The 14,264-nt window shown below is 40.6% G+C and overlaps 2 protein-coding genes across 3 annotated transcripts in view; one reads left to right on the forward strand and one right to left on the reverse strand.

Moving 5' to 3' along the window:
- The window catches only part of PPWD1 (peptidylprolyl isomerase domain and WD repeat containing 1), a 28,960-nt gene extending 22,090 nt beyond the window's left edge, over window positions 1-6,870 (forward strand). Inside the window, exons 9-11 of the mRNA XM_019532144.1 lie at window positions 2,485-2,566; window positions 3,599-3,781; window positions 6,522-6,870. Coding sequence (XP_019387689.1) covers window positions 2,485-2,566; window positions 3,599-3,781; window positions 6,522-6,665 — 409 coding nt within the window. The 3' untranslated portion in view covers window positions 6,666-6,870. The remainder of the gene's footprint in view (window positions 1-2,484; window positions 2,567-3,598; window positions 3,782-6,521) is intronic.
- A 2,668-nt stretch (window positions 6,871-9,538) lies between these two features.
- TRIM23 (tripartite motif containing 23) overlaps window positions 9,539-14,264 on the reverse strand; it is a 30,321-nt gene continuing 25,595 nt past the window's right edge. For both annotated transcript variants that reach the window (XM_019532146.1, XM_019532147.1), the window contains 2 exons: window positions 13,483-13,607; window positions 9,539-12,238 (listed from right to left, as the gene is read on the reverse strand). In XM_019532146.1, coding sequence (XP_019387691.1) covers window positions 12,059-12,238; window positions 13,483-13,607 — 305 coding nt within the window. In that variant the 3' untranslated portion in view covers window positions 9,539-12,058. The remainder of the gene's footprint in view (window positions 12,239-13,482; window positions 13,608-14,264) is intronic.

Consider the following 14,264-nt stretch of genomic DNA (forward strand, 5'->3'; position numbering starts at 1 on the left):
ATGTGGAGAAAGCTTGAGAGAGTCCAGAGGAGAGCCATGCATGATCAGAGGTCAGGAAAACAGATCTTACGATGATAGGCTGAGAGACATGGGACTCTTTGGCCTGGAAAAGCGTAGGCTCAGGGGTGATCTGATGGCCACCTATAAGTCTATCAGGAACGTTTGTTCACCAGAGCGCCCCAAGGGATGACTAGGTCGAACGGTCATAAACTCCTGCAAGACCGTTTCAGGCTGGACATAAGGAAGAATTTATTTACTATCCGAGCCCCCAAGCTCTGGAATAGCTTGCCATCAGAGGTGGTTCAAGCACCTACACTGAGCACCTTCAAGAGTAAATTGGATGCTTATCTTGCTGGGATCCTATAACCCCAGCTCACTTCCTGCCCTTTGGGCAGGGCTGGACTCGATCTCCTGAGGTCCCTTCCAGTCCTGATGTCTATGAAATGAAATCTGTGCCGCTTTATCTGCAGTCTCTGCTGGAGTTGCAGCCAGGGAGAAGAGGGGAGAGGCCAGCCCTGCTGGGCTGGAGCAAAGAGCAGAGCTCTGCCCAGGGTTGCAAAGCATCTGGGATGCTGGGGACTCTGCTTTAACTTAAACCAGGAAGGGGTCTGGGACAGACATTGCATAAATCAGTTTGACGCAAATCAGTTAAGTCTGATACCACATTCAACCAGGTTTATCTCAAACCAGTTTCTGCCATTTTCAAACTGGTTTATGTGCATTGAACGTCTGTTCTGTTACATGTTTAAAACAGTTTCTGATCACTTAAACCGGTTTGTGTGTAATGTCTACCCCTAGCCGAATTGTTTCACAATAAAATTCTGGTGTATGTGTACAGGGAGCCTCAAAAATGCACACATTTCAATCATCAAAGTATAGAGACATATTAATTAATAATGCTGATTCTTGTTTCCTTAGAAATCAGGAAATTCAATTCAAACTATAGTTGGCTGTAAGTGTTTAGAATACCCACCTTTGCTATCCAGGCACTCATCAGAAGCAAACAATAAAGCAATGTGCGTGCCTACATTTATACAGTAGATTAAGTGCGAGGCCAATAGATTGGCTCTTTCCTTTTTTATTTATGATTTGCCAGTTTGGGTTTCCCTAGTTTTAAAACATGCTTAGAAATTAGCATCTCATTGAAAACGAATGGAATGAGAGCATCGTGGAAAGGTAGAGCAAATGGAAAGTTATGAGATCTTTGGCTTAATTTTAATATGGCAAGTTGGAGTGCCAGTTTTGAATATCTGTTTCAGTTCATTAGAAATTGATTTTTAGACTACTAATCTGTTACATGCAATCTCCTGAACACCTGTTAGGAAGTACTTTTATCTCTGGAACTAACTTTTTGTCTAGATTAAAATCAAGCCCTGAAGATTGAAAGGGTCTTTATCTCATTAACAGTAATGTGCCAAGTGCCTCTTTGCCCATATAATATTTGGATGTTGATGTTCAGTAGTGTTAGCGATTTGGAGGAGGATTACCATTAGCTTTGCACTGGATGAGAAGTTTTTCCTTTGCACTGAAGTAATGATATTTAATGCATCACTTCCAGAATGCACTCACAATACATACAGTTTGCTAGAGTTACCAAGGTAGAGGATTTTTTTTTTCCTGCTTCTGAATTACATTGCTGACATTTGGTTCCAGTTTGTTGCCACTTATCTCTAATGTGAAAATGGAAAGTTTGGGGGGGAAAAAAACATTTATCTAGTGGCTAGGACATTGGATTAGGGTTCAAGAAAGAAAGAGCTCCTGTTTCTGGTCCTACTGTGGACCTGTTAGGCAAGTTGCTGTGATTATAAACAGTCATCATCTTTAAAGCAGGATCAGCTGTGCTGGGATGTGTTCTGGCATAGCTGGTCTGCTTCACTGGCATGTACAGATGTTGCTAGGGCCATTGTCCCACAGGGTTGAGCCCCTGCTGCTCCTGTGGCTTCAGGGACCCAATCATGCAGGACAGTGGCTGTGGCCTGGGGTGCAGCAGTGAGATGCATGAACTGTGGGATTTTTTTGCAAGGGATTTCCAGTTTGCAGATGTGCAGTTTGAGGTGGGGTGCAGCAGCCTGCAGACATGCTCACAGTAGCCTGCAGAGATGTGCTAGAGGTAGTTTGTGATAATAAACAAACAGATGTCTTCCCATTTTAAAGTATCACAAACTGACTGTCTTAGGTCATGGCGGCATTTTTGAGCACTTGCAGCATGACAGGGGGCTAGAATGTCTGTTTGTTCACAGCATGTACCACCATTAAAGTTTTTATGATGGCACAAGGACAATGTTTGCTTGCACCCTGTCTCTCTCTGTGATTTGTGTTTTGCTTTCTATTCTCTGATACTGATTTTGATGTATAAGCTTTTGGGGGTAAGGACTATTCCTTGCTGTGTGTTTGAGGACCTGTTCTCATTTGGAGCCTCTAAGGCACTGCTGCTTAACAAATAAATACTTTGTGTTTTCTTACGTTTATGATATACAATTGCAGGTGCCCCAAAACAGTGGAAAACTTTTGTGTACATAGTCGGAATGGTTACTACAATGGACACATATTTCACCGTATTATCAAGGTAATTTACAAGACTTTTTTGAATGCACCAGCCCCCTATCTCCTACTCTTCACATCTTTTTTTTCACCATTGTATTGGGCCAGAATTGGAAACTGAAGGACAACCGGTGCAGAAGAGCCGGTCTGTGGGGAAGCTCTGCCATAAAGGCTCCCAGGCCTCATTCACCCATGCAAATGAACTCGGTATCTAGGTGATTTGGTGGGACAAGCTGGGAGTCCAAACAACATTGTGTTCCTCAGTTGAGGTTGCTGCAGGGGGTCTGGCCTGAACCATTAGACACTCTCTGAAGGTGCATCCTAAAATATCCCACTGGGTTACACAAAAGCTGTCCCCAAGTGGCTGATAGGCATTTTCTTTGTTGAAGGGTCTGCTATCCAATCTGGTGTATTCCTTTACGTTTGCTTTCCAATGCTAATGAGATACAGGGGGATGAAGCCCACCCTGCAGAATAAGTGCAAGAAACAACATCCAGAAAGAGAGTAACCCATTTCTGGATGAAAACAGAAACTTTCTTCCAAAGACCAAAAGGAACAAAAGCTAGAATGGAATGCACAATTAAAAACCAAGAACCACTCCATGTGCTCAATATCCTCACTAGATCTACCATCCATTAGATGGTGACTCATCCTGGAAAACAGGGCTGGCATGTATGGATTAGGTATGACCGCATTCTAAAAAATGAAGAGTTTGTAGGGCTTTAAATTTTTGCTGTGTAAGATTTACATTTAAATTAAAACAGAACTTTTTGCAGAAGGAGCAGACTTGTATAACCCCTAAGTACTTAAGTGTGATGTGTCAAGCAAGATAATTTGAAAATTTTACTCTGATGGACTGGACATCACTTCTTAAGAAATTAACTGTGTGCTGTGTTCCTGTCCTAGTCTGAGCATTGGCGGCTTCAGCATTTTATTCTAACACTTGCATTGTATATATAAAGCATTATAGTCTGTTTGAAAATCTCTTGTATAGAATTTCACAATCTTGCACCTTTGTTATATGGACTAAGTCTGTGTCTATATAATTTCTCTGTAGGGTTTTATGATTCAAACGGGTGATCCAACAGGTACAGGAATGGGAGGCGAAAGCATCTGGGGAGGAGAATTTGAAGATGAGTTTCATGCAACTTTACGACATGACAGACCATACACACTTAGTATGGCTAATGCAGGACCAAATACCAATGGTTCCCAGTTCTTCATAACAGTGGTGCCAACTGTAAGTAATACTTAAAACAGAGTGCAAGGCTTGAAGTGTTAATCCTGTGCAAAAAAGTAGTTGCAACAGTCCTCTAGTGAAAGAGGAGGATGCTATCTATGATCCTAGTATTTCATTAGAAAGTAAATGTCCAATATGAAAATTGCCTCTGCACAAATTGGAAATAAAAAAATGTACCATATTTCACAGTGCAAGTCAAAGTTTGAACCCCAGAAATTTAGCCTTAAATGTTCACCTTGACTTATACGCTATGTCTGGGCTCCAGGGAAGTTGGATTGGGAGCTTGGGCACCACCCAGCAAGGTAGCAGCCCACCTAGCCAAGCCTGGGGGATACTGCTGCTGCAGAGGGAAGGACTAGGTTCCCCCACGGCTCAGAGGCTGCCCAGCCAAGCAGCAACTCGCCTCTTGGCCATGGAGGAGGGGGAAGCAGGCTCTGCCAAAAGCAGGATCGGGCCCCTCGCCATTTCTGCCTTAAGACTCCAGTGGGCAGTAGGATGTCTGATGCTGCCTGGGAAGGGGCTGCCTCACCCCATGGGCACCACTGGGGGTGAGGGGGAAGTAGGAGTGTCAGGCAGAGCCAGGTGTTAGACAAGGCTGGCCTTCCCGCTCACCCCTGCCCTTCACCTATGGGGCAAAGCCTCCCCTTCCTGGGTGGTGCCAGGCATCCTGCCAGCTGCTGGAGCCTGCTGAAGGCAGAAGCAGTGAGAGGCCTGATCCTGCTTTTGGTGGAACTTGTGGCTAGGGGGTGAACTGCTGCTGGGCCAGGCAGCCCCTGAGTTGCAGAGGGGCCCAGTCCTTCCCTCCACAGTGGTGGTGCTCCCTGGGCTCAGCAGGGAGGGGGCTGCCAGTGGGCTGGGGCCCCATTCAACTTCCCTGGACCCCACCAGCACACACAGGCCCAATCCTTTTCTTTGTGAAGAAGATCAAAGCAAAGATAGATGAAAAACCTAACTTTTTAAATACATTTGGGGTTGACTTATATACCGTGTTAACTTATACACTATGAAATATGGTAGCTTGTGTGTAGTTTGTGTGTAGTTTGTTTTGTTTGTTTGCTTGTTTTTTTGAAGGGCTCAGGACTTGAGAATTTAAGGAAGTGGTATGTATTATATTTCTGTACGTGGTGATGGAATTTTGTATTAACAGAAATTGCATTTTCTGTTAACATCTGGATTTTAGTTTAATTTATAAACAAACAAACATAACTAAGGTCAACTCTTCTATGTGATGCAGGTATGGAAACTACTGCTTATGGCCTACTTGATTCTGGTTGTGCACAGCAGTCAAGATTTGGCTTTGAACTTGGGATTGTTGTTTTCTATGCAACTTCACGGCATACTAGAAATAGAAAAGTTTTTATATGTATCTAAGAACAACAAAACAAAATTCTTCAAACTACTATAGCCCTGTGGTTTGTCTTAGAAACTGCACACGCAGCAACACTTATTTTAAAGCCTCATGTTTTGGGGGATGCTTTTAAAGAACTTCAGCTGAAGTAGAGGTAACAGTATCAGTGCAAATTGTTAAGGAGGAACATTTATAAACATGATTTCAAAATGGTCGCAAATTTTACCTGCATTACTCAGTAGCAATAAAAGGCAGAGAAGGTAGGGCAGGATGGCACCTTTAGAGTCTAACTGGTTCGAAGAGGCATGAGCTTTCATAGGCAACAACCTACTTTGCCAGATACTATGGAAGTTCTGGCAGGAAAAAAAGTTTATATACAGAAGGGGAAAGGACACTACCAAGAGGCAATAAAAGGAATGTTTGATGAGTTAAGCTGAACAAGGCGGTTAACACCTGGAGGAACACCAGAGTAAACAAACTAGTCTACATAACAGAATTAGAATCCACAACTTCTGAGAACAAAATTAATTCAACATGAGATGATTTCTTGTTCTGCAGTTTCATGTCCAAGTTGTTTTTTATTATTTTAAGATTGTTACTCTGAGGTCAGTGATGGGATGTCCAGGAAGGTTAAAGTGCTCCACCATGGGCTTTTTGTTATAGGAATTAATTTGGACTGTGTCCATTCATTCTTTTATACAGGGATTGCCCCATCTATCCAGTGTAGGCAGCAAAAGGGCACAGTAAACAGGTGATGGCCTATGGGATATTGGTGGAGGAGCAGGTGAATGAAGTCCAGCTGTTTATTTCATGTGGCTAGCTGTAATGATGGCATTGTCTGTGTTGAGGAGGCACAGCTGGCTCCTGAGTCTGCAGCAAAGCATGGTGGGAATTGGAGTTAGATAGTATGTCACTGGAGCAATGCAGTTTAAACTTAGGCTTGTTCCCAAAGGCTGCCTTGGGATGGTCACATTTCAAGAAGAGTTGGAAGTCATTAACGATGCATCTGGGGCAGAAGTTGGTAACCTGTGTCCTATGGGCCAGATCCAGCAGTACTCAGTGGAGGGGGTTCTGCCCATACTGTACCCGTCAGGCACCCAGGACTTCGGCAGAGGGAGTTCTTCCTGTGCTGCACTGCAGCTGAGTAGCAGTAGAGGTGTTTTTAGAATCAAATTTAATGTGCAAACAGATAACTAACTTTATGTAATAAGTTGAACAATACAGCTTATAAGCCTCCTTGTTTTCGGTGGTCACCTGTTAGACTAGCAAGGAATTAATTTTAGTTTAGTTGTACTACTTAATATTCATCTACATGCACTTATTTTAGATTTAGACCTCTTCCCATTTTAAATGCTTACATAATCCTTTTTTTTTCTCCTATGCTTTCACCAGCCTTGGCTAGACAACAAGCACAGTGTGTTTGGACGAGTAACTAAAGGAATGGAAGTTGTTCAGAGAATTTCAAATGTGAAAGTCAATCCCAAAACTGACAAACCATATGAAGATGTCAGCATCATTAATATCACAGTGAAGTAAGCTCAGATTTGAAAAATTCTAGCTTAAAAAAAAAAGTTGTGGGACTCCAAAATAAACAGTGATTTTTATGAGATCTTGACTCCAAAAAATGTCAGGACTGAGCAAACACCAACTCTTCCACTGATCATGTACTAAAGTGCTCTGACACTTTATTTTTAATAGTTTTATATTATTTTAAAATAAAAGGCACACTTGTTACATTTTTGTAAGTCTTGCACCTTTTTCTGTGGTTCATGTGTGTTTGCATCATCTAGCTAAATTCCCATTTCAGCTGAAGGCTTGCAACTGCCATTTGGGTGGATTTTATCCCTTACTATAATCCTGTTCTGCCTGAATAAGCAGCATACAAATCTAATAAATAAATGCAGTCTTAAGAGCAATTCCCAGGCTATCAATAAATAGAAGCATTTCAGCAAGACCAGTTGTGTCACATGCACACACATCCCAAATTAGACAAAAATTTGATGCATTTTGCTGTGACAAGCTACATGTGATCTGCCTCTGGAGACTGGATGCGTGTGTCCTCCCAAGTATTCAGTAAGCTGGTAGACTGAGGGTCAACTACAGAAATACCAATGCATAACATTCCACCAATTTTGCTTGATCCTGAACACAGGGAAGACTGAGCCCCCTGACCTCATCCTACTCCCTTTCATTAAAGTATGTTGCATATAATCCTGTCTCTTGTTAGCTCACTACATATAACTATTAAACCCAGTAATGATCTCTGTTTAGGTTCACTTAACTCAGTGGGTTCATGGTTAGAGTGAACTATATTGATGTGTCAAACAATTTTTCTCTCTCCTTTTCAGCTGGAATAGAGAACCAGATATCTGCCTCTCTCTCCTAACAACAGTATTTTTTCTTACTACAGACATTCCAGGGCCTTTTCAGAGCCCTGCATGGGCCTAGAACTCTATTTGTGAAGATTCATATAGTCATCCCTCTTATTTTAGATGGCTGATGACCACTTCTGTTGTTGGTCACCTCCTTTTTAGGCTGCTCTTATGATGACCTGAATGTAGCAGATACTTCAGCAGGTTTGGGAAGCCAGGAAAAACTCTTGAGTTAAGACATCTTCAAGCACTACTTTTCCTATTTGTTTAAATTAATAGAAATTAAAGTACAGCATAGTAAGTTAGGATAACTGGCAAAAGCAAGTCATTCAATTGTTAAATGGCCAATGTGCATGTAATATTAATGGAAGCAGTCTTGGTGTTTTATTACCCTCAAGCTCAATTAAGACCTCAACCTCTTACAAAATTAGATAACTAAGTGGAAAGGTAGGGTGCTTCACACAAATAGGCAAAGGTTCACGTATCTACTCTGGCATCACAGAGAAGTTACAGCAACTTAAGAACTTTTAATATTTGCACAGTTTCAAATGATTCCAAGGAAGTGAGGACCACAGTATCTCACCGATGTGCTGAGATGTACCGGCAGCAAGGGCATGAATTAGAACTCCCCAAAGTCTGTCCATCCTGGGGACCAAATAGCATAAATAGAGATCTTGCTCCTACTCTCTTTACTATCAAAAAGGTTTAATTTCTTCTGACTTTTCTAGACACAGACAGAAGATTCCAAGAACCATTTTCACAAGTTTACGATGATCCCCAAGTTTTTTCCTGAAAATGTTCTTACTTTACCAATGTCCTCCTTAGGCAGTAGCCAGCAAACCAGAACACTGAAGTGTTACCTGAAGTAAAAAGCTTGGATCTTCAGAATGTTTTAATTAACTGGATTTAAAGTGGTAGTGGGCAGGTGCAAGATATAGTTTCTACTAAGCAAGACAGCTGTAGGTGGCATTTATGTCCATATTCTGATACTGGCAGGTCCCTTCTGTGCCAATTTCCTCTCTCTTTCCATGGAGTTATAGTACTACCCACAAAGAAATGGCTTAAACCACTTTCTGGGATTGCTGGCTGATACAAGTCTCAGTATACATTGAAAAATGAAATGAAAAACTGGACTGATATAGTACATTTGTCACTGAAGTCAGACATGAATGAAGATGCCTTTTTGTATCTTCTGTTGAGCAGAACTGCCTTTAAACTTGGAAAGTATTTAATTTCCTCAGTCTTGCCAAACAGTTGTGGCATCTTACATTTAAAGTGAACCTGCATTCTATTTTTGTTTCTTTGTACCAGTTACTCAACACTTCCAGCATTATAGAAGTAGTATAAGGGAAGTAAAGTCTGAACAAGTACTAAATTCTACCTATAGGTTCAATATGGAAGCTTGCCCCTTGTTTGTAGGAGATCAAAAACAGTGTATTAAAGATGGGAAGAAATCAACCACAGAAAATTAGTACCATAAATCAGAGGGTTAAAGTACTTTTTTTTTTTTTGGAGGGGGACAGTCAATTTAAGGCAGTTTAGAAACTGAAATCAGCATAATCATTTTTCAGTAACCAAGAGCTGTCCCTTTCTGAACTGTTCTGTAATATCCAGCCCTGTTTCCAGTAGCCCAGAATAAGAACTAGTGAAGATCCTCCTACAGAAGGAACCTTCATTTATCATTCAGTCCACAAGTGGAATTAGAGTTGTTTTGTAAAATTAAGGCAATCAAAATTAGACAATAAAAAGAAATGAAGCACTGCTGCTCAAATACTTAGTTTTACTATTTTGAACCAAGATTAGTTTTAAAGACTTTTCTGCAGTTGCTGAAAGTTATGGTTATTTAGCTTCAAAATGAAGCCAAAAATTTCATACTAGAAGACTAAATCTTACATTTAACCATTTAAAGATTTCAGATGCATCCAGATAATCCTCTGAGAGATCAGAGGATTTTTCCCTTCTCAGGTCCAATCATTAATCAATCAAATGAGTATCCTAAAAATTGAATTAAGAGTCCAACAAAATGTTGAAACAAGATTAATTTATAACTGAAACAGTTTATATATAGCATTAACTTATGATACAAGTAAACCATCAAGTGTATTTGAAAACACTTGAGTTCACAGACAAATGCAATACCTATTTTCACAGTTACTTGAATCAGTCACATTAAATAATTTCCATGGAAAAAAAACAACACATTTTTACACAAGCATTCCACACTTATCACAAAATCCTTTTGTACTCAAAATGAGACAAACACATTTTTCCCCAAATATGTAATTCTCTACAAGCTCCTACCAAACAGACTGGGTTTGTTGAGTGCTTTAAAATAGTAATAGGAGAAAGCAAGAATTTTAACAGCAGAGTTTGAGAGCATGTACAACTGAAGCCACTGAACAATAAGGATGTACGAATAAGTAAAAGTTTAAAAAATAATATGTTTTCATCATTAAGAGTCTTCCAGCAAGCATCTGTTCTAAACAACTTCTGCTAGGCACATCTGAATTATGACAGGGCAGTTAGTCAGCCAGATACGAGCTGGATCTGTAAAGCAGGCCATGCAGGTAGTCAGCTGGGGCAGCCAACTAACTACTGTGCAAAGAAATTGCAGGCTGGAAGGTGTGAACAATGTTCAGTTTGCTTACAGCAGCAAAAACCCTTCAGCCACTGTAAACTGAGCACAATATTCTCAGGTTCTGAGAGAAGAATTTAGCCTCTCTCAGCTTCCCAATGTGTATGAAATTTAAGCCATTTCTAAAACACTATAAGCTTTAATTTGGCATCCATGCTTTTAGAATAGTGAAGTTTATCCCTCTAGTTATAAGTTAAATTCTTGCTAAAACTGAAGCTGTGTCTAACATCAATAATATGAAATTTAAAGGAAGGAAGGTGACTATAAACAAGTGTCATTAGGGGAGAGTAGTTACCAGAACTGCTTCCTCTTAAAAGTGCAAATGCACTAAATTATTTTATACATTCTTTGCTTTACTGAAGTACGTAGTGGGATATTACTACAAAATACATATGAATGCAATATAATGGCCACAGCCGCAAATGATTATGGGTTTTTTTTTTTTTTTTAAGAGCTAAGTTTAGTGCTTCCACCCAAGCAAACAGGAAAGAAACTGGGTCCATTTGTAAGGCAAAGCTGCTACTTCTGCAGTACAATTTCCTCCCAACACCAATAGATGCTGCTGGCTTAGGAATATGCAGTTACAACCCACTGGCCATGTCTAAACCCTCTCCATGCTACTTCTGCTACATGCTACTGGATGACCTCTTCAATTCAGAGGGTTTGATCCCGTACAGTTACGAGAGGACAGAGGATTCTATACTATGTGTGCATAGCACACAGATTAAGTGATCAGAACTGTGTGTGCAGCAGAAGACGAGACATCGGTAAGCTATTCCAGCCCTCTCTAAATTTAAACCAAGATACGCCTCCAAGGTTCTACTGGTTTATGAATGAATAATCCTTGAAAATAGAGTCATTAGTGAGAGTTACATGCAGAAGATGCAGTATGTAAAGAATGACTAGAATCTAAATACAGAAAATTTACATCAGATTTTACGATCTGCTGTTCAAGTAAGAGTTATAATTAGCGTGCCCTGCTTTTACAGCAAGTTATTCAATATTTTAAGTCTAATGCCTTTTTCTGGAAGCATGACATATAAAATACATAGCTGAAATGACAGTTGAATACACAGCTTCTTTAGGAAGTTTTTAGCTTCAATCAGTTTGAGAATGAAGTTTAATCTCTAAAAACATAAGATCTTGAGCATGCACACACAACCCCCATCTATATCAATATGCACTAAAATTATTTATTTATGAACAAAACGTGACTCTTCAATATGCATACTTTTGCTTTCTTCTACCTTTTATTACTAATGGTAGTCAAACAGTGCTATCTCGCCCACCAAAACTGCAAGATCCAGGGCAGGAAACTGGTTCTCACTGTCTTCTAGTTCTACAGCCTCCTCCTTTTAATAGCATACAATGGGGGACCCTTTCCTTCTGTAGTTTCTTACCATGGAGTTTTATACAAGTCTAAGCTAATGGCTTTTAAAAATGTATTAAAAGTGACACCGTAGGTTACTCATAAGCATCTAGAGTTTTGTTTGTTAGTCTGTGCAGCTCAAGGTTTCCAAGAGGCTTTTTGGATAAGTACAATGTTTATTATATTATTAAAGTAACTTGTGACTTTATTGCAAGTCTCAGACCAATTTTAGCACGTTTTAGCAGGAAAAAAAGTTTCAAATGGGAAGTAATAACCTACTTTCATAGATTTCAAAGATAATTCCATGGCAACCCTGCATCCAGCCCAACACATTGGTTTGTTATATTACCCTGTTTTTAAAAAACTACAACAATTGCACAAATCACTGTACCAATTCCCCAATCTCTAATTGGGAGTGAATCATGTTTTTTTTCCTGTAACCATGGTTTTATACAAGGGTTGCCATCATCTTTACAATGCGGACCTTATTACAACATCCTAAATCGTGCAAGTAAATTAGCTATGTTAAAACTTAATTGCATCTGTTGTGAAATTAAGCCACATCCAGCACTCCAGCTGCCACTAGTTGCCTTGAGAGCCAGTCCAGTCCTTCATACAGACCCATGCCACTTCGGGCATCACAGCCCTGTATATACCAGCTACGGCCACAGCAGAGTTTGTGCAGACTCAGCAATTCTGTAATTTCTTCTACCGAGAGAGCACCTGCAACATCCTACAAGACAGGCAAATACATTAATTCTTTTTATATACACCAGTGGTTCTGAACACCTTTAAACTCAAGTCACCCCTAAATAGATACAAGGTCACCCTCGGAAAATGTATACTCTTAGTTTTCCCTTGATTTTTGACTATGGAAAAAGACAGCAATTCTTCTGTTGCCAAGAAATCAGAACAGGTCAGATTGTTTTTAATACTATATATTCCTTATTGCTGCACAGCAAAAATTCTCAAGGCACCCTGGTTAAGAATCACTGGACACATCTACACATGTCCCTACAGCGCCGTCATTTAGTACTTCCCAAATGAAGGCACTGTAATAACCCCAACCACGTGCACTGCACAGTAATTTTTAGTTGTTACATTGCCATAGTGATGTACTACACCAGGGGTTTTCAACCTTTTAATAAGTGTACCCCCTGCAGTCCCCTTTTTAGTAAGTGTACCCCTAGGGGAAGTGGGGGGCAGCAAGCAGCCAGACGCCGGGGAGGGGCAGGGGGAACAACGAGGGGTGGTGGCAAGAGGCAGCACGTCAGTGTGGCCCTGCTCTCACCCCACCCCAGCCCTGCTCCTGAGAGGCAGCAGTGTGGGGTGGCAGTGCTCTACCCCCACCCACGCCCTGGGACCTTTCAAAGTACCCCCGGGGTACGCATACCCCTGCACTACACTAAGGGAGCGGGTCGTTACGGTGATGTAGTTGCAGTGCTACAGTGTTTGCTCACAGATGCTATGTTGCTGTAGCACGTTGCTACAGCAACATAGCGTCACATGTAGGATGCACCCACTGATGTATATACACATACACACAGATATACGTATATACATACATATACACACCCAAATATTTCCTGCAATAAGTTTTCTCAGTATTTTTCCTCACACTGACAAGAATTTAGATTTTAGAACTGTTACAGATCTCACACATTTTTTAAAAATTTGCAGACCAAATCAATATAGTTGTAAGAATGGACAAAGTTGTTACTACCTTTGCCACCCACATTGACGTAGCTGCTTGATTCATTAAAAATAACCACTATCACTACCAATGACTTGAATAAGTCTGTTCGTGTAATGGTACCGTTCAACATCAAGAGAAAACTTGTAACTTCTGCTCTTCTACCCCAACCCCTTTTTTAAATTATGGCAGAGAATAGAAGACTTGCGTTAAGTGCAACACGATTTTAAAAAGAAAACATGAGTTAAAAAAAAACAAAACAAAACCAAAAAAACTGCACATACCTGCTTATTGGCAAAGATCAGCAGCAAGGCATCACGCAATTCCTTCTCTGTTAATAGTTTCGCAAGTTCACTGTGAGCTTCACTGACCCTGTCTCTGTGACTGCTATCCACAACAAAAACTACAGCTAGAGAAAAACAACAAAGTCACACACACCAAATACCCCAGGGAACTTAGATATCTCAACTCTGCAACAAATCCCATTAGTTTCCAACATACAACCATCTGCAATGCCCACAGTACATTTCTCAGAATTACATAACCTCATCAAGATTAAGGTACATTACAAATTTACAAACGTAAGTCAAGCATGTGTTCTTCCTAAAAAAGGACTGAAGCTTTAGGCTTTGCTTACAGAAGAGAGCTGCAGTGGTTTAAATACTTTTCAAATAAATCCAACTGATGCAAAGTCCCATACATGCTTAAACCACTTCCCGCTAAAATGAAGTAAAAATTTATTGGTTCTAGTTTATAGCAGTCTTAAAAATTACATCTTTAGCTAAACCAGCGCAGCAGTTTTATGTAGACAGACCTTAACCCAGGGGTGGGCAAAATGCGGCCCGGGGGCTGGATGCAGCCTGCCAGGGCATTTTTATCTGGCCTGCAGGTCCCCTAAAAATTTAGGAAATTAATATTTATCTGCTCTGGGCTGCCTGTCATGTGGTGCTTGATGGCTTGCCAAAACTCAGTAGGCAGCCTCCACCCAAAATAATTGCCTGCCCCTGCCTTAACCTGTGACTGAATTTATGGAAAGGTAACACATTCCAGAAAAACTGTGGGCTAG

This window comes from Crocodylus porosus, unplaced genomic scaffold (assembly GCF_001723895.1).
Source record: "Crocodylus porosus isolate Cpor-Errol unplaced genomic scaffold, CroPor_comp1, whole genome shotgun sequence".
Lineage (NCBI taxonomy): Eukaryota > Metazoa > Chordata > Crocodylia > Crocodylidae > Crocodylus > Crocodylus porosus.